We start from the raw sequence: 23,518 nt of genomic DNA on the forward strand, positions 1-23,518 counted from the left end.
AAGATTCTTGTTTTAACACTGTAAGCTCAGGTAAGTTTAATTCTCATCTGGCACAACATGAGCAAATTGTTTGACATTTTAATTGAAAAGTGACATGTTTGTTTTCAACATGAATTTAACAAAAGTATACTAAGAGTTCGTTTGATTGCAAATGTGGAAAAGGCAAGCCAATTCCATGTAAGTCGAAAAAGAAAAAACCATCAAAATCATAGGAATTCAATTTCCATGGAATTGGTCAAAAACATGTTTCAAGTGTTTGTACTTTGAAATTCGAACTCAATTTCCACTTTCGTATCAAATAGCCAAAGTAGAAAACGAATTACTGGAATGTGACATTTTTCATAGAATTCGTTTCAATCAAACGGATCCTAAGAGATAAAATAATAGCTTGCATATCGTCTCACTTGGTGCCTGATTATTGACACAACAAGAAAGTTTTCGATACAGATGGACAAGACATTTTTAAAATCGGTAAAATCATATCACGAGCTAACCGGGGATCTCAGAAAAACATTAACCACACTCTTTATCTATATACAATTGTGTTATTTTGTAAGTGAAAATTTTCTAAATCGAAAAGAGTTATACTTGATCAATTTCCATGGCTATCACATTGTTTTGCAAAGCCAGAATCACCAAATACAAAGATGAACACTATATACGTTTTGCCAACATTAAAATAATAATAATAATAATAATAAATCTTTTACAAGATGTATATCACCAAACAGCTCGCAATTTTGCATCCACTAAAACCCAAAGAACACAGAGACTTCGATTTTGCAAATACAAGCAGATAGTTATAGACCTATAGAAAAACAGAGACTAAACAAATACGAATTTACCAATAATTTTAGCAACAGCTTTGGTGGCATTTTTTTTAGAATGTCAATAGTATCCACTAGATCAAGTTGAATGTTGTGAATAAATTATACTCTTCTTTTTTAGTTACCGATAATACTAACAGTCGTACGAGAGTGTTGAATTTCTATAGGCAAATAACAAATCTTGAAAATCGAAAACAAAAATTTGAAGTAGAATGGGGTTCTGTAGATAGATTGAAACCCAAGTCGAATTGCTATAAGAATTAATCATCGAGGCAAAATTGAATATTAAATGGGTAGTAAAAGTTGAAGAGAAAAACAATTTAAATTGTCAAGGCTAGCCCTGAGAATTTAGAGACCCTAAACGAAAAATTATTTTGAAACCCTATATTTTTTTTACACTTGTAACAATATTTAAATAAAAAATATATCTATATTCAAGTAAAAACTTCGTACAATCTAAAAGATAAAATTGTAAAATAAAATATCACTTACAACTCGATAGATTAGGTTAGCATCATATTTAGTCTTATTACGTTTAGTAATCAAACAACTCAAATCAAGTTTTTCCGATATTTTTTTCAATAGAAATCGTAGCTAATCCATTCAATCTCTATTGTAACATAGATGATCGAAGATAAGACTTAATCAATTTCAACTTTGAAAAACTTTTTTCAGTTGACGCAATGGTAACTAGAATAGTTAGTAATATCCTGTAAGCAACCCAAGTATTTGCAAAACAACAATTCATTCTCTTAATATAATCTAACACATTAATTGCTCCATTAGTTTGTGAAGATATTGCTTCCTTTAAAACTTTCAAATCAGAAAATAATTCTAGCACATTGATATCAGATATCATGTTATGCTTCAAATAATTTTCATGATTAATGTAACAACACTTCAACTTAACATTATCAATGGATTTTAGCTTTTCCAAGTCAAATAGAAATTCAAAAATATCATCATATTTCTGAAATTGTTCAAATCCATTTTGAAGCGATGATAGAGCTTGATCTACTATATATAAGAAATAATTGACTCTGAAAGATTCTTCAACTGTTTTTTGTCATCTCTTCACAAGAAATCTCATCAAACTGTTTTTTTCAATTTATAACTCTTTTTTCACAAAATATAGGTTTAATGTCTAATTCAATTGCGATCTCTTTAGCATCAATCATAGCGAATTCAAACTCAATTTCTCTATAACCTTTGAAAAATGAAATGAGCCATTTTAAATGGTCTATAGTAATATCAATATGGATGTCTTCTATTTGCAAATGTTTGCTTACTCTATTAACATTATTCAACACTTCATACCAAATAACCATCCCAAGTAAGAATTCAAAATTTTCTATTTCGTATGTTGCCAAACACCCCGCCTCACTTTTTGTTTTAGGATCATCAACGATTGCCAATTCAAGTAGAGCATTTTTTATCTATGGAGCTTGAAATATTTTTGCTTTAACACTTTCAACATTGTTAGGATCTTCCTCAAGCTGCTCAAGATGATTTTCGGGCTCAGTTAATCTTTAAAACGCCGAATCAACACCAAAACCGAAGGTACCCGCCGCCAACCTCACGAGTTCTACCTATGGTTGCTTTTCTTCCTTCTGCTTGTTGTTTGCTCACTCACAAAGAATGAATACCACACAGGTAAGGGTCACAAAGACACAAGCAAGATGTACACAAGATCAAGAAGTAGAATGCACGAAGAAGAAGAAGACACGGCCTCTCTCTCTCTCTCTCTCGGGTTCTTTCACAAAAACGGGACCTTAGAAGGCTATGAGAGTTACCAATATAAATAATAAACCAATGACAAACAATAAGGTAAGTTATACATATGGTAAGTGGGCTCGACTAGGGTTATGGCCCAATAGCACACCAACAAGCCACAAAGGTTTATTAGCCATCCAATAGGTAAAACAACGTTAAGTCGGGTCATCCCATTATTCGATGTTGATTTATCGTTCAGTCATTCATGTCGACTGATAAAACTGGTTTACATCATCGTCCGAGAGGTCGTTTGACAACATGATGTCTAACAATCTCCACCTTGGTGTCAAAGGATCTGCAAAGAGAAAACATTTTCCATTAGTGACACCTCTAACAGAAAATCGATAAAATTAGAAATCATTTACCTATACCGATATTTAGAAGCTCCTTGCAACTTCTAAACTTTACCAGTAGCAGCACTTTTGTGCCCATATCCGAAGGATTATATTGTGTGTGGATTTTTTCAAGTCTTACTACTTCTTGTGATATTATATCCCTAATGAAGTGTAGCCTAACATCGATATATTTAGTGCGTTCGTGAAAAATAGGATTCTTACACAAATGTATGGATGACTGACTATCAGAATACACAACCACATACTCATTCAAGACACTTAGTTCATGAAGTAGACCTCTAAACCATAGAGCCTCTTTAATTGTTTCAGTGGTGACAATATATTCTGACTCTGTAGTGGATAGTGCAACTATGTGTTGTAACTGTGATTTTCAACTAACACACGAATTTGATAAGATGAATACGTAAGAGGAAGTTGATTTCCTACCATCCCTATCTCTTGCATAGTCAGCATCTACAAAACCCTTTAATTTCACGTCTTCCTTATTAGCACTAAATTTTAGACCTACGTCACTTGTACCCTTCAAATATCTTAAAAGCCACTTTAATGCTTCCCAATGTTCAGGACCTGGATTAGACATGTACCTACTGAGAGTACTAACAGCGAATCCTAAGTCCGGTCTAGTGCAAACCATCAAATACATTATGGAACCAATCACATTTGAGTATGAAATTTTACTCATGTATTCCACTTCACGTTCATTGCAGGGAGCTTGTTCTTTAGATAGAACAAAATGGTTTGCAAGAGGCAACGTGACAGGTTTGCAGTCACTCATATTAAACCATTTCAACACCTTTGATATGTATGGAGACTGATGCAAGAATACGATGGAATTTGACCTATTTCATTCTATTTCCATGCCTAGAATCTTTTTAGCCTTTCCTAGGTCTTTCATGTCAAATTCTCCACTAAGGTCTGCTTTTATATTGTTTATCCACTTAGGAGATGATCCAACTAAAATAATTGTTATCAGTCTCGTTGTGTTGAAAGTATAGGTAGTGATCGAATTTATTTCTTTGAAATCCTATAATGAGTACAAAGAAATCAAACCTCTTGTACCACTGTCTAGGTGATTGCTTTAGACCGTATAGGGATCTCTTCAGAAAACACACATAATCAGGTTTTAACTTGTCTTTAAAACCTTTTGGTTGATTCATAAAGATTTGTTCATCAAGCTCTCCGTATAAAAAAGCGATTTTTACATCGAGTTGTTCAAGTTCCTAGTCAAAGAGCGCAACCAATGTGAGCATGACCCTAATAGTAGTATACTTTACAACTGGTGAGAAAATCTCGTTATAATCAACACCTTTTTTCTGTGTGTAATCCTTCGCTACTAACCTAGCCTTAAATCTTAAGGGTTCTGAACTACTAGTACCTTCCTTAACCTTAAAGACCCACTTGCAATCAACGATTGATTTATTCTTATGTCTCGGTACTAACTCCCAAGTTTGATTCTTTTCTAGAGAACTCATCTCTTCTTTCATAGCCTTAAGCCACTCCTTAGATTGACCACTATTCATAGCCTCTTCAAAAGTTTCCGGCTCCCTATCAACTAGTTCTTCGTAACTAGCGTATGCAAAATCCAATTCAGATTCAAACCCGAACCTCCTAGGTTCTCTCGTTTGTCTTCTCTCTCTATCTCTAACTAAATTATAGTTAGCTAATGGATTTTCTTCCTCAGGATGCTCTTCTATCACTACTTCATTTTCCTCTTCAGGTTCTTGGACGTGAATCTCCACCTCACTCGAAATACTAGGTACTGATGTGTTAAATTTTCCTAACTCCACCTTAAACCGATTTCTTTCTTCACCTGATTCAGTTTCACTTACAGGTTCGGTTTAGTTCCTTAGACAAGGCATCTCACTCTCATTAAATGTGACATCCCTACTCACGATGATCTTAACTCCTTTTTGGCTTCTATCCCATAACCTATAGCCCTTAACCCCTTCGGGATATCCTAGAAAGACACATTTCCTGGCTCTAGGTTTTAATTTTCCCTTACTTTGATGAGAGAAGGCAGCACAGCTAAAAGTTTTAAGCATTGAGTAGTCACCCAATTTTCCAGACCATTTCCCATGTGGAGTATCACCATTTAATGCAGCCGATGGAGTCAAATTTATCAGATAACAGGCAGTTACAACGGCTTCACCCCAAAATGACTTAGGAACCCCAGAACTTAACATCATGCAGCGCACTTTGTCTAGTATGGTCCTATTCATTCTTTCTGCTACCCCGTTTTGCTGGGGAGTATAGGGAACCGTTTTGTGCCTTGTTATTCCACTTTCTTTACACATCCTATCGAATTCAGCATTACAGAATTCTAGGTCGTTATCTGTCCTTAAAAATTTGATCATCTTGCTAGTTTGGTTTTCCATTTGTTTCTTCCAATTGTTAAAGTTATGGAAGGTTTCAGTTTTGTCTTTCAATAGATAGACCCACACTTTCCTGGTGTAGTCATCTATGATAGATAGGAAATACCTATTCCCACCCGATGTGAGATTACTAACAGGACCCCACAGATCAGAATGCACATATTCAAGCATGCTTTTAGCCTTATGCGTACTAGTGGAGAACGACACTCTATGGTACTTTCCGAGCACACAGTGATCACAGAACGATAGGTCAGACACACAGTCATTACCAAATGCACCTTTTGTTGGGAATCTACTTATACATGCATAGCGGAATTTAAAATAATTTTCGATTCCCACCAAGAATCACCTTTGTGTTTAGATAGAAATTGTGATAAGATTGTACCTTTTCAGATCTGCAAACTTCTTTGCTATTCTTTTCGTTCCAGCAATCCTGATTCACCATCCACAACTGTACAATTGTCCAGCCTCCAACGGTAATCCACACAGAGAACAAAATTGCAGCTACTAGGGTTTTCTCTCTTGTGCCAGTAAGAATAATGAAAATCATATGGACCTCAAACCCTAGCCATGTATTTATATAAACCCAAACGGGCTTGGCCCGGTCCGGTCCAATATTTAATTAATCCAATTAATTAAACTCGGCCCGTGAATTAATTAATCCAATTAATTAATTCGGGAATATAAATAACAAATTCAATTAATTAATTTATCCAACGATTGTTAAATTAACCAATTGGCAATTTGCAATCTTCCAATTCTCTTTTGTGTGCGACCCATTAGGTTCCCGACCACGATACCTAACGACGTGAAATATTATTTTGATCTAATCAAAATTGATAAATTAAAATACCCTTTTAATTTATCGTCAATTTACACTCGCTGTCCCTGATTGACATCTAGCAATGTGTCAGGGCAATAAATGTGACGGGAAATGTCACGTGGTATGACAAAACCAAATTCGTTCGTTTACCGTGAAACTATAATCATTTCGTCAATATGATCCGATCAATTACGAGATATGGAATTGTGTCAATCTCGATCATCGATCATATCTTTCACTCCACTATTAAGTCAATATAAGTCGAAAACTCATTTTCGACTTATGAGTACACCTTGGCCAAGGATTTCATCATCGACTTAATTGAATGAAACGCAGATCATAATCTCCTACTATCTAAGAGTGACGAATCCTTTATTGATCAATCACAACCTTCATACGACTCTTGACGTACCCGAACGATGTCTTATTAGCGGCCCTTTTTAGAGCAACATCCAACATCGCCAAAGTATGACTCTCCTCATATAAGGTACCACGACGACCTCAAGTCAAAGGACCAATTCCACTACCGAACGCTAGAGATTAACCACTGACACTCAGATAGTTATCCGTGTGGAATCTCTCGATGGGTCTCCAATATTTTGTTTTATAACAAAACATCCACGTGTTCATTTAAGTGTCACCACATTTTAACTTGTGAGATCAGCTACTTACTTCACAAGTAAGAAATGCCACACGTGATGGTCTATCCGTAATAATGATATCCGTATCTCGTTATTACTTACGACCATGGATGATTTAAGATTCAATCAGATGCAATTTGTATCTCACAATCACAACTCCTTGTGATTAACAAATTACGGAGGTTTGAATCTTCGGACTCTATTATTTATTTAATTGTCTATTAATTAAATAATAGATATGCCATAAATTGAATTAATTATATATATATATCAAAAGCATTTATGCCCAAAGTTGATTGGACCTAGGGCATAATACTTACAAACTCCCACTTGCACTAGATCCAATCACTTATGTATTCAATATCATAAGTCTACATGACGATTATGTTTATGTTATGACAACTCTTTGTCCGTGGATCTGCAATATTGTTAAATGTGGAAATTTGTTCTTTTCTTTACTTTACGTCATTTCTATGTATTATCTCTCTGATGAGATTATACCGCCTTAATACATGTTTGGACATTGATGAGACCTTAGTTCCTTTGCTTTCGCAATGATTCTATTATTATCACAATACAATGACATGTGATCAACAATATCAACTACTCCAAGTTCATTTATGAACATCATGATCCAGATTGCAATTTCTTGCTACTTCTAAAGTAATCATGTGTTAGGTTTCTACTACTAAATCAACGGTTGCTTCATGTTCGGAACCTTTCCAACACACCGTTTAAGAGTAAACCAATTTCTCCATGTAACATCTTCTCAACATTTTATATAGATTGAAACGAGTCAAGCAACCCTCTAGATTTATCTCTATAGATCAAGTTGCTTTTCCAATATCGTTCGAGAATAAATCCTTTAACAACCATTATTTCAACGATTGAAACATAGGAATGTCGTTTTAGGAATACGAAAATGCTCCCACTATCTTCTTGTAAACATACAATTCATTTTCAAATTTGATAAAATCAAACACTTTGACTTTTCATCAAATCTAAGATTTCAACTCCAAGAGACTTCTCTTAACTTATAGTCACGGTATGCAACTGTTGCAAACAAAACCCGAATGGACTTAAGCAAGGCTATAGGAGAAATGTTTCACCAAGGTCAACATTTAACCTTTGCTTTTAGCCTTGCTTTGTATATATAGATATTCACATCCATATCGACCTTTTCTTTTGTAAACTATTTAACAAAAGCTTATGAGCTTTATTCCATTAGGAGGCTTGACCAAGGTCCAAACCTTGTTCACTTGCGTCGAGTTTCATCTCGAGTTTCATGGCCTCTTGCTGTCTCTTTTAAGTCAACACTTGACTTTATTTTGTTGCAACTAGCAGGTTTATTGTCCTGGATCACTAATACCTGATTAATGATCATGGATTTGCACATTCTTGAAGGTCGAATGATCTTACTAGATTTACATAGAGCTGTCATGTCCTCAGGAGTCTTTACTTCCTGATCCAAAGTATGTCCCATATCAGATATGAGATCAAACTCGGATTTATCTACTTGGTTAACTATATCTGTGGACTCTTGAACTCTTTCAAAATTCTATTTTACTCCCACTGTCCTCTCTTAGAGTAAACATTTTCTCTAAGAAGACGATGTGTCGTGAGATGAAAACTTTCTTCATGATAATAGAATTTATATTCAAATCTCTCCTTTGAATATCGCACAAATATGTATTTATCGGATTTAGTCTCAAACTTATCCAATTTAAGGCACTTCAAATAAGCGTCATGGCCCCAAACTTTCATATACGATAAATTGGGACTAGTGTCTCTCCATAACTCGTATGAAGTTCTGTTAACCAATTTAGATGGGACATGATTTAGCGTGTTGCACACTGCAATTAATGCATGACTCCAAAACAATTTTGGGAGATTTGCATGACTTGTTATTAATCGCATTATATCTAATAATTAACGATTCCTCCTTTTAGATACACTACCTTATTGCAGTATATATGAAGGAGTCCACTGCAAGAGAATCTCATTCTCTCTTAAATAATCTAGATGTTATCTTTAAGATACTCTCACTTGATCGAATTTTAATGTGAAGGTATCTTTACCTATTTGTTTCTCTAATTCTAATTTGAATCCCTTGAACTTTTCAAGAGTTTCATGTTTGATTTTTCATCAAGCATACTTGATCATTGATGAAATAAGAGAAACATTACCTGACATTGATTGCCATGAATCCATATGCATCACTATGCATTAGACCAGTAATTATGCTGACCTTTCATCTTTTCAAGTAAAAGAAGATTTGGTCATTGTGCCAGACATGCATAATTTGTACTTGTCAAAATCAATTAATTCCAAGTATACACCTTTATGTAACTTTGGAATTACATTTAATCTAAATGACAAAGTCTATCATGCCAGATTTTTGTAATAATTAGATTATAATATTTATGCCTTATAATTTCTATACTCATTATAGAATCCTTAGTATTAAAGAATATAAACGTCGTTTTGTAATTTACCATAGCCATTAGTATCTTATTAAGATAAACAAGAACAACTATTGTCCTTAACATTAAAATAGTTCATGTCCGAACATGAAATTCATTTTAATGTTCCAGCTATGGTTGGTATAAAATGACATTTCTCTAATTCCAATACTAAAACAAAAGGGCAATGGCAAGAAGTATATTCATACAGGCAATGCAGCAACATTTGCTCATCTCCAATGTGTATGTCAACTTCTCCCTTTCGCAGTGGTCTACTTCTTTTAAGTTTCTCCATATTTGTATAAATATGAGATTTACATCTGGTATCAAATACCTAAGAAACTCATGAAATAGACGTAAGTCACGCAATATTCCTTCCAATGACCTTTCATTCTATAATGAAACCAAGGGTCATTAGATTTGGTATTTGTCCTTCGCTTATACTGTCTTAACCATATTGGATGCTTTCACAAAGCCCCTTTAGACTTCCTCTTAATATCTTTAGAGGAATCAATGGCTTGCCCACTACCAACTTTGATAAAGGGGTCAACAGTCCTAAGCATGTTAAGCAACTCAATATTTTTGCATTCGAGCTTATTCACGTTAAATTCATAATTAGTTGTGAATAGCTTTAGCTGACAGAGATTACAAAACCAAGTCATTACTTAGTTCATGGTTTATGATTGAACACAGTTGAGACATTTCTCAACGTCAATCATCTTCAGTGTCTAAGCATCGATTGAAGATTACTTTGTCATTTTGCACCGATATAGTTGTTTGGAAGTCTCATATCCTTCCACACATGATTATTACCATACAACTCTTTGTAATGAAGAATTATGTGTTAACATCTATACTCTCAAGTCGCTTTTGTAACTCAGTGACTTAGTTGCAAGTATCACATACGTTGCAGTACTAAACTGCGTTTACTACAGTAGCCACCTCTTCTTTAATTGAGTCATCTGTAGGTATTTCTGGAAAGGGCTACTCAAGGACGTGACCAATTTTCTCATGCATAAGAACAATTCTCAAATTACAGTGTCAATTAAGAAAATATAGTTTGGTTGTTGACATCTAGTATGTCATTCAAAACATATGGTTACTCAGATTCAATAAATATAAATGACGAAAAAGGAAAGAATAATATATAAAATGCATCAATTAATTTAACATGGTCTTTTATTAAATTAATTATGCTCCCACTATTTAAATAAAATTTATCACCCTCTCACATAAATTTATGGAGTCCATGCTTGACTCCCAGTGGGTTGGGATCCCATCTATTATATCAAGACCTTGAGTGTACTCAACAAGCCCTAATATAATATTTGGGTAGATACTATTATCAATTGTATCTCCATACAACTCCCAGATCATTAAGCTGACAACTCTTTGTTTTCACACATCTTATGTGTTAACTTAACATGCCTCTAAAGTTTATCTCTTTGAGTGTACTCAACAAAAGATAAATTTTAGTTAAGTCAAACCCATCATTCAGAAATATCAAATATTTCATAGTGTCAAACATATCCCTAATGGACCAGCCTTGAGTGTACTCAACAAGTTGAGACGATTTGGGACTCTGATTTTTCACTATAATGATGGAAGGCGAGTACAAATGTGACTTAATATTTTATGGAGGGATTTTGCATTCATGAGTCTCATCAACAACAATACAATCATATATATATTATTATTATACATCTACTATACAAATAAATATATATATAACATAATATAATAGTATGGACGATAATGGACTTTCACTATCTAGTCTTCCCGAGCCATAATGAAGACTAGTTGGTCAATTCCTAGGGAGTATGGCATTGAACAGTGTCAATGCACCATCTCCATGGTCTCCACCTCTTCTTGTCTCTTCAATTAGTCCAATTCCAACATGTATCCTATACTAGTTGGCACGCAGGCTTAAATGAAATTGGATTCACAGGCCCATAATAACAATAATGATAATGGACTCGTAGGTCCAAAATAATAACAATAATAACGGGCTTGCAGGCCCAAAACAATTAAGAGCTCGTAGGCCCAAAACAATTAAGAGCTCACAGGCCCACAAAACGACAAGAATTAAAATTAACCATTCAACAAATCCATATGGTCGAGTCCACAATCGTCCACTAATAATACATTCATCACATAAATGTATACCTATATAATATTTAATATTATATGCAAATAAGTTTCAAGTTTCTAGCAATTAAGTCGTCTAAACTCTTTTAGACAAATGGATCGGAATAATTAAATAATTAATTAATCATATTAATCGATTATTTAATTAGCGGGAATATTTAATTAAAATCAAATTTTAATTAAATAACAAATTAGAGTCCAACTCTAATTCAAAAATTATATGGCGGGATTATTTAATTAAAATCAAATCTTAATTAAATATCAAATTAGAATCAAACTCTAATTTCAAAATGTAAGGCGGTTGAATTTAATTAAAATCAAATTTTAATTAAATGACAAAACTAGAGTCTAACTCTAATTCCAATATTTAGGGCGAATTAATTTAATTAAAATCAAAATTTTAATTAAATACCAAATTAGAGTCCAACTCTAATTTCAAGAAGAAATTTAGGGCGGGATAATTTAATTAAAATCAAATTTTAATTAAATGTCAAATTAGAATCGAATTCTAATTTCTAGAATATATTCGGGGTGAATAATTAATTAAAATCTAATTTTAATTAAATGCTAAATTAGAGTCCAACTTTAAATTAAAATGAATTAATATTTTAATTTAGGATAACATTCCTAAATAAAATAAAATTTAATTGGGGTTAAAGTATAATATTTAAGTTAAAATCCAATTTTAACGAAAATATAAAATGTCATCAATTAATAAATAAGAATTTTAATTTGAGTCAAAATTAAAAATTTAGTCAAAATAGGTCAAAACCCATTTGAAAAACAATTTAAAAACCAATTCAAAAGCATTTGGAAATTGAAATTTGACCCAAGTTAAAATTTATAATCAAAGTCTCAAAATTTCGAAAATTTCAAAACCGACCCTCGCAATTTCACAGATTACAGAAATAGGTCCTTATTTGAAAATTACTACTTTACCACCGAAGTGAAATTACAAGTAAGGGTCTTCAATATCAAATAATTCAAAACGGTCCCTTACTTAAATAACTTACAAATTGACCCCAAATGGATATTGCAAACGGGGGCTTGAAATTTCACAAATTGCATCAGAAGCCCCCGCCTCCAATTCCCAAAACCGACTGAAAACCTAATTTTTTTTTGTTTCTCTTCAATTCATGGGGCGCCGCCCCTTCCCTTTCACGACAGGAAGTCGCGCCGGGCGACTTCCTAAATCTGTAGCAGGTCACGACGCTGCTACAGTAAATTGCAGCAACGCCGCGCGCTGCTGCTTCCTCCAGCAGGGGCGAGCAGCAGCACGAGGGGCACTACTGCTTCCTCCAGTAGCGGCGAGTAGCAGCACCTCGCTGCTGCTCGCTGCAATCCAGCAGCGGCGCTCGCCGCTGCCCTAGACTGTGGCAGTGAGCGCCGCTGCCGCTCCTCGCCAGCGGTGGCAACGGTTGCCGCCGCCTCAACCGTCCCCCTTTCTTTCTTTTTTTTTTTGAAATCTGAATTCACAAATTATTCCAATCCCAAAATAATTTTCATTCAAAACCTGATTTTGAACGTGAAAAATTATTTATTTCCTTAATCGCTAAAACAAGAAAAACAATTAACATTTAATTGTTCCAATATGTAAAGCAACTTCTAACAAACACAAAGTATGTTCTGATACCACTGTTGGGAATCTACTTATATATACAAAGCGGAATTTAAAATAATCTTCGATTCTCACCAAGAATCGCCTTTGTGTTTAGATAGAAATTGTGATAAGATTGTACCTTTTCAGATCTGCAAACTTCTTTGCTATTCTTTTCATTCCAGCAATCCTGATTCGCCATCCACAGCTGTCTAATTGTCCAGCCTCCAACGGTAATCCACACAGAGAACAAGATTGCAGCTACTAGGGTTTTCTCTCTTGTGCCAGCAAAAATAATGAAAACCATATGGACCTTAAACCCTAGCCATGTATTTATATAAACCCAAACGGGCTCGGCCCGGTCCGGTCCAATATTTAATTAATCCAATTAATTAAACTCGGCCCGTGAATTAATTAATCCAATTAATTAATTCGGGAATATAAATAACAAATCCAATTAATTAATTTATCCAACGATTGTTAAATTAACCAATTGGCAATTTGCAATCTTCCAATTCTCTTTTGTGTACGACCCATTAGGTTTCCGACCACGATACGTGAAATATTATTTTGATCTAATCAAAATTGATAAATTAAAATACCCTTTTAATTTACCGTCAATTTACACTCGCTGTCCCTGATTGACATTTAACAATGTGTCAGGGCAATACATGTGACGAAAAATGTCACGTGATATGACAAAACCAAATTCGTTCGTTTACCGTGAAACTATAATCCCTTCGTCAATATGATCCGATCAATTACGAGATATAAAATTGTGTCAATCTCGATCATCGATCATATCTTTCACTCTACTATTAAGTCAATATAAGTCGAAAACTCCTTTTCTACTTATGAGTACACTTTGGCCAAGAATTTCATCATCGACTTAATTGAATGAAACGCAGATCATAATCTCCTACTATCTAAGAGTGACGAATCCTTTATTGATCAATCACAACCTTCATACGACTCTTGACGTACCCGAACGATGTCATATTAGCGGCCCTTTTTAGAGCAACATCCAACACCGCCAAAGTATGACTCTCATCATATAAGGTACCATGACGACCTCAAGTCAAAGGACCAATTCCACTACTGAACGCTAGAGATTAACCACTGACACTCAGATAGTTATCCGTGTGGAATCTCTCGACGGATCTCCAATGTTTTATTCTATAACAAAACATCCACGTGTTCATTTAAGTGTCACCACACTTTAACTTGTGAGATCAGCTACTTACTTCACAAGTAAGAAATGCCACACGTGATGGTCTATCCGTAATAACGATATCCGTATCTTGTTATTACTTACGACCATGGATGATTTAAGATTCAATCAGATGTAATTTGTATCTCACAATCACAACTCCTTGTGATTAACAAATTACGGAAGTTTGAATCTTCAGACTCTATTATTTATTTAATTGTCTATTAATTAAATAATAGATCTGCCATAAATTGCATTAATTATATATATATATATATAAAGCATTTATGCCCAAAGTTAATTGGACCTAGGGCATAATACTTACACCTTTTTCATTAAGTAGCTTAAGTCCCTTAATGCCTACGTGTGCAAGCCTACTATGCCACGTATGTGTGTGATCGATTTTGGCGGAAGAAATAGAGGAGTTTAATCCTCTAATTACTTCCCCAGTAGTGATGTAAATATCATTTTTCTTGATTCCCTTAATAGAGATTAACGCACCCTTCATCATTTTAAACATACCGTTTCCAATTTTAACGGTGAAGTTGTCTTTCTCAAGTCTTCCTACTGAAATCAAATTCCTAGATAATTCAGGAATGTATCTAACTTCCTTTAACATGTACACAAAGCCCGTGTTAAATTTTATCTTTATATCTCCAATTCCAGCAATTGTATAGGCAAAGTTATCACACAGAACTACTTGCACATCATTAGATTCTTGCAAGTTTTCAAACCAGTTCTTTTCAGACGTCACATGAAAAGACGTACCAGAATCTAATATCCATTCATGCATGTGAGAATTAGTAGTTAGATTCAATTCAGTAGTGTATGCGACTGGACTAGTGATCAAATAGAATTCACCGTTTTCGGTATCGGAGGTAGAGGATAACATATTTACCTCATCTCTTTCCTTAATCTTTTGTTTTCCCCTTTCTTTATGGCAGTCTTTTATAAAATGCCCTGTGCCTCCACAGCCATAGCATTTTCTAGCCTTAGTTCTAGACTTTGACCTAGGTCTACCATTGCCCTTCTTTTTCCAACTATTACTACTTAATTCGCCACTACTTTGGTATCCATCATGACTGGCTTGCCTAAATTGAGTTCTACCCCGCATCATATGCAACTCTCCACTCCTCCTATCCTGTTTTTTCAGCCCTCATTTCCATCTCTTTACTCCTAAGAGAATCTACGACAATTTCAGGTGTTAATGTGTCCCTACCATACTTAATGGCATTCTTAACTTCTTTGTAAGAGTCCGGGATTGAATTGAGCAAGATTATAGCCTTATAGGTCTCAGACACGGCTTCGTCACAATTGACAATATCTTGCACCAATTTGTTAAATACATCTAAATTGTCGTCGAGATCCTTTAAAGGATCCATCTTAAAGCTGAAGAATCGTTCGAGTAGGTAGAGTTTATTCGGTGTAGATTTAAGCAAGTATAAGTCTTCTAGTCTTTTCCAAAGTTCTTTGGTGGTTTTTAGTTTTCCCACTTTTCTTAAGACAGCGTCAGACAAGTGTAATATTATTGAGGTATAGGCAAGCTCATCGGCTTCCTCTTTTTGTTCTTTTGAGATATCAGGTGCAAAATTGCCTTCGATGGCTTTTGACACCTTTTGTTGGACTAATATGCCTCTCATCTTTTGTTGCCAGATAGAGAAGTCTCCTTTACCGTTAAATATTCCCAAATCAAAATTATGTGTTGTCATTGGTTAACACACTAATTAGACCAAACGAAGTAGTATTGGGAAGCGTGATAAGGTAATATCTTGTTAATTCTTAGCAAAAGTAACAATGAATCTAAACGCTACGTCCACCAAGAAATACCAAGCACTTAAATCAAAAGAACAAGCACTCAATTAACGCAAGTAATCCTAGTTCTAGCACAAGCAATGGTTACCCCTTCACGGTAACCCCAAAACCTGACGATCACCCCACACGATGATCTTGCTATTGCTGAATTTAAATGGATTAAGCCAATTTACCAGAGCGGACCTATCTGAGTCCGTAGAGTAGAGAAAAACGAGCTTGCTGTTCAATTGCAGTCAGTATCGCACCAGGGGTAAAATCGTCCAACTTTTTCTGTGTAACCTGAAATACAAAACAAAGTATATCAGCGCGTTCAGGAGATCGAAACAAGCAAGTTACCTGAAGATAGCTTCGCTAGAATGCCGCCCACACGCCGTCGCTGCCCACGCGCCACCTCACCAGGGGCGCCTCGACCTGCTGGTAATGGGTATGGCCTCCGTTTGTCCAGCCGAGTTTTGGTTTGTGAGTAATTGAAGAATTTCAGATTCGGGTAAAAGGATGAAATCGCGAAAATCAACCAATTTTGAGCCGATTTTTGCCAACCAAGCTCTGATACCAGATGTTAGGATCTTCCTCAAGCTGCTCAAGATAATTTTCGGGCTCAGTTAACCTTTAAAACACCGAATCAACACCAAAATCGAAGGTACTCGCCGCCGACCTTACGAGTTCTACCTATGGTTGCTTTTCTTCCTTCTGCTTGTTGTTTGCTCACTCACAAAGAATGAATACCACACAGGTAAGGGTCACAAAGACACAAGCAAGAGGTAGACAAGATCAAGAAGTAGAATGGACGAAGAAGAAGAAGACACGGCCTCTCCCTCTCTCGGGTTCTTTCACAAAAATGGGACCTTAGAAGGCTACGAGAGTTACCAATATATATAGTAAACCAATGACAAACAATAAGGTAAGTTATACATATGGTAAGTGGGCTCGACTAGGGTTTTGGCCCAATAGCACACCAATAAGCCACAAAGGTTTATTAGCCATCCAATAGGTAAAACAACGTTAAGTCGGGTCATCCCATTATTCGGTGTTGATTTATTGTTCATTCATTCATGTCGACTGATAAAACTGGTTTACATCATCGTCCGGGAGGTCGTTTGACAACATGATGTCTAACAAACATGACTTTCCCAACGTATTTGTGACAAAGGCTTAAGGGTAAGGCCATTTACATTATCTTTAAAAAATTTCTATCTTTTAGTAGATGATGAAAACAAAGTGTATATATATTGCACCACTCCAGAAAAAGATTTTGCTTTTGTATAGCAAGTAATCATATCACAAAGTACAAGATTGAAACTATGACACCCACACGGAGTGTAGAATGCTCTAGGATTTACTTGTAGTAGTCTATTCTGTACCCTTTTATGTTTTCTTTTCATTTTAGCACTATTATAATATCCTTAACCCCTTATATTATCAATGTCAAGTTCTAGATTATTCAATGAATTCACTAGTCCATCAAAAAGTCCCTTTCCTGAGGAGAAGTGTCGATTAGCTGCATCTTTTAGAAAAATTACATTATTGTCTCATACTGGACCTTTCATTACAATTAAGTCTCTTAAATTTTGATTCATATTTTTCCAATTTGTTGGATCACTAGTGTCAAGGGAAAATGGTTCACTATCCAATTTATCCTTTTCATTAATGTTTCTTTCATCCATAACATCATCCCCGATAAATACCTCTTCATTCATCAAACAATGATGTTTTTCAATTGTATTATCACTGATATCGTTCTTATTGGACTCTCTTTCAGTAACCACGCCTTCATTATGTTTTTGTTTACTGCCACTAAAAAATTTATCAAGGGCTCCCTCTTGAGATTTAATTAATTGTTCAACTTTTTTATTCGATTTTCTTTTAGAATATACAGATTCAAATTTTCTAGTGGACATAATTACAAGCAACTAAAACGTTAAAACTTGATTGATGGGGTAAAATTAAAAATATCCCATATTATTAAATATTGCCAAGTGAAGGAATTCAATAATCTACTTGCAAGAAATAACCAAATAACATTTAGAATTAGGGGTGAACGTTGTTTCATTTGGTTCTGATTCTAAGAGAACCGAATTGAAATATGAACTAATGGTTTTTCTGATAATGGAATCGAATGGTTTTTTTTAAGACGTGGAACCAAACCGAACTGAACCATTCGGTTCTGATTTGATTTGGTTTGGTTTGGTTTGGTTTTGTCTGGTTTTAGTAGACTAGTACTATTATTTAAGTTTTCAGTCTTGCACAATATCTATAAGTTAGTAATATGTACTTAAATAAAAAATATAAGCATCAAACATTTAACAAGTTCAAATTATCAATAATCAAGGTTATAAAAGTCCAAATTAACAAATAAAATATAAACGAATGAGTCATTGCCAAAAGTTAATAGAATCAAGCTACTCAACCCGCGTCGGTTATTGTGTGGATGACCGCACACTCATAGTCGAGGCGTGGGCCCCCCATGAATAAAATAATCCTGACCCCTATGTGTGTGTTGTGTCAACCGTGTGATCATCCTTGTGGGCATTGTAGCTCGGTTGGGTTGAAGTTAATAATATTGAGTTCAATTTCATCCTTTGTCCAAATGTGGGATGATGTCCATGTGCAAACAAGGAAAAGTGGCACTGTCTAAACGAGGAATGGTGTGGGATGATGACGTCTGTGTGCAAACTGGGAAAATTGGTGGTGGTACTACCTATCTTCCTCTACCGTAGCACTGTGAAGGTGAGTTTTGAGAAATTCAAAAAATGAAGAAATTCCAACAAAAGGGTTAGCTTTTGTTTAGAAATTATATGTATTTATAAACAAACAAACATCACTACCTCAGAATTCAAAGTGTCCTCGGAGATAAATACAATGATGGATTGGAAGGCGGCGTCGATGACCAAGTGAGACGGTGAATATTGAGAGACAAATTGGAATTGGGAATTTGGGTTTCTCTTAACCCTTTGGGCTGGACGGCTATAGCTATTAGAGAAAAAAATTAATGAGCTAGACACATTTAATTAGCTGTAAAAAAAATAATGGTTATTGGACTAACTTCCATTAATATAAAATTAGATTCATATAAAAAATAAAATTATAAATTATGTTTGGTTTTTGGTTCTAGCATTAGAACTGAACAGAAACTAGAACCAAATGGTTCTCGGTTCAAAGATCCAAAACCATTAATTTTTTTCGTAAAATCGAACCGAACCACTCGGTTTGGTTTGCTTCCGATTTGATTTGGTTTGGTCTGGACATTTTGTCCACCCCTATTTAGAATAGACTTGAGCAATACCAACATAAATGATGAGCTTGAGCAATAAAATCAAGCACGACATTCAAAAGAATCAAAGCCCTTGTTTGAGCCTCATTCTTTGGGAAAAATACATTTTTCAACATTGTTTTGACATTATTTCAATCGTACATTTTTCAATAAAATAATCTTACATTCAAATTCAATACTTTTTCTTATTTTTTAACCATACATTTCCCATCAATACACTATTCGAAAATTCATTATTCCCATAAAAATGGGCTCAAACAAGGGCAAAACCTCCTTTCAAATAAATTATTTTGCAGGTCAGTTTTCATACAAATTTAAAAAAAAAAAAAAAAAAAGGAAAAAAAAAAAAAAAAAAAAAAAAAAAAAAAAAAAAAAAAAAAAAAAAAAAAAAAAAAAGAAAAAAATTATAAGACACCCAATGGTTAATCATTAATGAATTTCATTATTTCAATATTCTTCTAGACTCCAAGAAAGATTCTACCATTCTTTCTCTGTCTACAAACTTAGTGGTTTAATGGTTTAACAACTTTAAGCCTTTAACTTAACTTTAATCACAAGAAAACCATAGACAATCACATAAAAAATTCAAGAGAGTCAAGAAAATCATTGTTGAATAAAATGCAGATTTTTATCGACGAACAACAAATTAGGAAAATGAAGAGTTTCAACTGATAATGGTGATCAGACTGAGGTCATGTTAATATTAAATCATTCACAAATAAATACGATATTGGTGATGAAGACAACTTAAGCTTGCAAAAATCAAGGATACACGACAAAATTGGTGCCACATATCTCCATGTTTCCATCTCTAGATACCCTCTAAATGGCAAATTTGGTAATTTCTTCCTCACCTACAATTTTCTACCCATAATCATCATTCTAAAATCCAAAAATCCAAGGAGAGAATTCAGAAAGAGCTCTCTGGCGACTGCTATTAATTAAATGATTATATGATAAACCAATTATATTTAATAGTTAATACCTAAAATCTAAATAGATGAGGCTGATGAGCACTTGCGTAGGGCTGGAGTCTAGAGATGTCGAGAAGAGCAGGACACCGACCGGAAAACAGAAAACTTTTGGGAGGACCATTGACGTAGAAAACTTATAGGAAAACAAAAAAGTTTTTGGAGAGGAGATTTGGGAATTCTAAATTGAAGAAGACGACTTACCTTTTGATTGAATCGGCCTTCAATTTCCTTCTCGTCCCTTCAATTTCCTTCTCGTAGTGTCCGTTCAATTTCCTTAATGGCTTAAGTTTCTACTGGACTCAAACATGGGCAGTTGGGATAATGGTATTACTATGAGTTTTGAGGTACTGAGCGTAAGCCTCAATTTTTGAGGCCCTAGGCGATTGCCTAGGGGGCTGCAAATTGTGGAGAGAGAGGGGGAGATAATAGAAGACAAAAAAATAAAATAAAATAAATCAATTTGAAATGAAAAACATATTTTTTCTATGAATTTTTCAGAATTGTACTTTTCAATTTTTTTAACAAAAAGCCATGTGCAGCCTAATCTCCCCCATGTAGAATGGGGCTGATCAATTTGAGGAAACCAGTTCTCAAAGAACTAGTAACCTCAAAATACAAAAACTATGTTTGCAAAATATTTCAGTTAAGATTTCGACTTTTTTTTTTTTTGAACAAAAGTGTTATAATTTTTCTAACAAGTTACACATGTATAACATTGTGTTACGTACATGTAAGGAGAATTTATTGTATTATGCACGTGTAACATATTGTGTTACGTTGTAACATGTTAAATAAATTATTCCTATTGTTTCTATCACTATCACTAACGAAGTCAAAATCACTCTCACTGTCGCTGAATCTTGTTTCCACCACTATAATTATCGAGAACGTCGATCTACACTGCCAACACCATCGTGCCCACCTATATGTATCATCACCAACACCACCACCACCACCACCACCACCGACAACCATCTTCACCGTCATTCTCACTACCATGAAAACAAAGGAATCGTCACACTGTCTCACACACCATAAACAACTACCACAAAAGGGTAATCATTGCCACTAGTCATCACCACTACCAACATTAATGCACCAACATCGGGAAAAGAGTAGCTGGTGAGGTCAGGATGGTTCACCTACATCATCATAACATTTGTCAAAGTAAACTTCTTCTTCGTTGGTGCTCTAGTATGTTCACAATGTATGTGTTTACGTATGTTTCATAGAGAAATACATATTATTAAAATAAAAATGCTAGGTTAAGGTAAAAAATGAGAATGATACCAAAAAAAAAGAGTGTCAACGTAATTTCCACATTAAAGAATCATCTCTGGTTAGAAAATAGAAATGCTTGTAGCAGATAATCCTAAAGACCAATATCTCATACTAATTATCTTACTCTTAAACATGTTTCACTAAGCTTAATAAAAATCGAATATAATCAACCTTTTACTTTTAAACACGAACCAAAATACAAGGGAATAAGAAAGTTGTCAATGTATATACCATGTGCTTTCGCCATTCCCATTTAGTTTTCACTTCTCTAGTTGTAGCAATCAAATAAACACAAATTATAATAAATAAATATATAAAATCCTCTAGTCAATGTGGTGGTTGTCAATGAAATTACCTAGCACCATCCTCCTTCAATATCTGTCCATTCAAATTCGTTGAAGCAACCGCGTCCCCTTATATCTTAATCCAATTTACTCGTTTGAACCCACAAAATCACACTCTTTCCGCGTCCTATTTCTGCTACACTACGGCGCCGTATCTTAGCAATTCAACCTTTCCCATTCCAACACAATCACGCCACTTCTCTATATATACACTTCTTCTTAACCCACTTGTTCTCTCATCATCATACCCACAAATCTTAGTCATTATCCAAATTATTTTTCAGTACCATGGGAGAGACCAGACAGCCACAGCTTAACGGAGCCTATTACGGCCCTTCAATTCCGCCGCCGTCCAAGTCTTACCACCGCCCAGGCCGCGGCGGTGGCGGCTGCTGCTGCAACCCCTTCAGCTGCTGCTGTAGTTGCATAGCGAATTGTATTTGTACCTGCTTATGCCAAATCATTTTCACTATTCTCATTATTGTTGGCATAATTGTTTTGGTACTCTGGCTTATTTTCCGCCCCAACACCGTCAAATTCTACGCCAATGATGCCTCTCTGACGGAATTCAATTACAATAACAACACGCTGCACTACAACTTGGCGCTCAATTTGACGATCAGAAACCCTAACAGGCGAATTGGAATTTACTATGATCGGATCGAGGCAAGGGCCTTATATGAAGGCCAGAGATTTGATAGCGTTCAACTGACACCGTTTTATCAAGGCCATAAAAGTACCAATTCGTTGAGGGCGGAATTCAGAGGGCAAAGGGTTGTTTTACTCGGAAATAGAGAGATTTCGAACTATAATGAGGACAGGAATTCTGGTATGTTTGATATTGAAGTAATGCTTTACCTGCGCATTAGGCTGAAATTCGGATTTGTGAAATCGACAAGAGTGAAGCCGAATATCGAGTGCGATTTGAGGATTCCTCTACGTTCCAACGGCACATCATCTGGAACTTACGAATCGAAACGGTGCGATTTCGATTGGCGTTGATTTTTATCCGGATTTTCATCGATCTGTGCACTTTCTTGTGCTTTTATTGAGTATCTGTTTCTTCATTGATTACTTTTCTTATGATTTTTTAGTATATGATACAGTTTATTATTGTTTATCAGTTCTGGATTTCTTGGTTTTAGAACTACATTTCGCAGGATCATTGATTCTGATTATGTGTTTATGTGAATAAATAATGAGTTTATATTTCTCTGTTCATCTTCCTGAATCTTTTTTCGTAAATTGATTATTATAACTTGAGCTTTTAAGAGAGAGACAATGTCAGAGTAAATTTCCCGTTACCTGCACCAGAATAGGACAAAACGGTAACGTATTAGTTTGTTAAGGGATAAGAAAGGTGGACCCCAGATTTGATTGCTGGTAACTTTAATTCGAATTTCAAATTTGAAAGGGCAGCACAATTTCCATATGAATATCAGAATAATGTCGTTGACACAGTCCCTATTGGACGTAATTCAAACGTCACAACGGATAGAAAAATTCCCCAAATCGTAATAAAATAAATAATAAAACCATTATTTTTGACTTTTTTATGAACTTATAAAATAGTTGTCGTACAACTTCACAGGTGTCACTTAATTGTTGCAGATTAGACAATTCCTTG

At 34.9% G+C, this 23,518-nt stretch overlaps 1 protein-coding gene and 2 long non-coding RNA genes across 3 annotated transcripts; 1 reads left to right on the top strand and 2 right to left on the bottom strand.

Annotated features, from left to right (window-relative positions):
* Nucleotides 1-2,011: 2,011 nt before the first annotated feature.
* On the bottom strand, nt 2,012-20,697 carry LOC111404001. The gene is made up of 3 exons (XR_002704621.1): nt 20,468-20,697; nt 16,195-16,300; nt 2,012-2,895 (listed from the first exon to the last, which is right to left on the bottom strand). It is a non-coding gene; the product is annotated as an uncharacterized LOC111404001 (long non-coding RNA).
* On the bottom strand, nt 18,308-19,414 carry LOC111404002. Its single transcript, XR_002704622.1, has 2 exons — nt 18,847-19,414; nt 18,308-18,740 (listed from the first exon to the last, which is right to left on the bottom strand). It is a non-coding gene; the product is annotated as an uncharacterized LOC111404002 (long non-coding RNA).
* A 1,355-nt stretch (nt 20,698-22,052) lies between the features above and the next one.
* LOC111404003 (NDR1/HIN1-like protein 3) lies at nt 22,053-23,112 on the top strand. Its single transcript, XM_023032701.1, has one exon. It carries the CDS (start codon nt 22,180-22,182, stop codon nt 22,891-22,893), a length of 714 nt encoding a protein of 237 aa, XP_022888469.1. The 5' UTR covers nt 22,053-22,179; the 3' UTR covers nt 22,894-23,112.
* Nucleotides 23,113-23,518: the final 406 nt, after the last annotated feature.

The sequence above is a fragment of the Olea europaea genome, chromosome 11 (genome assembly GCF_002742605.1).
Source record: "Olea europaea var. sylvestris chromosome 11, O_europaea_v1, whole genome shotgun sequence".
Classification (NCBI taxonomy): domain Eukaryota; kingdom Viridiplantae; phylum Streptophyta; class Magnoliopsida; order Lamiales; family Oleaceae; genus Olea; species Olea europaea.

What these genes read in the sequence shown, in the direction of transcription:
- LOC111404003 (XM_023032701.1), top strand. Translation starts at nt 22,180, where the DNA reads ATGGGAGAGACCAGACAGCCACAGCTTAACGGAGCCTATTACGGCCCT.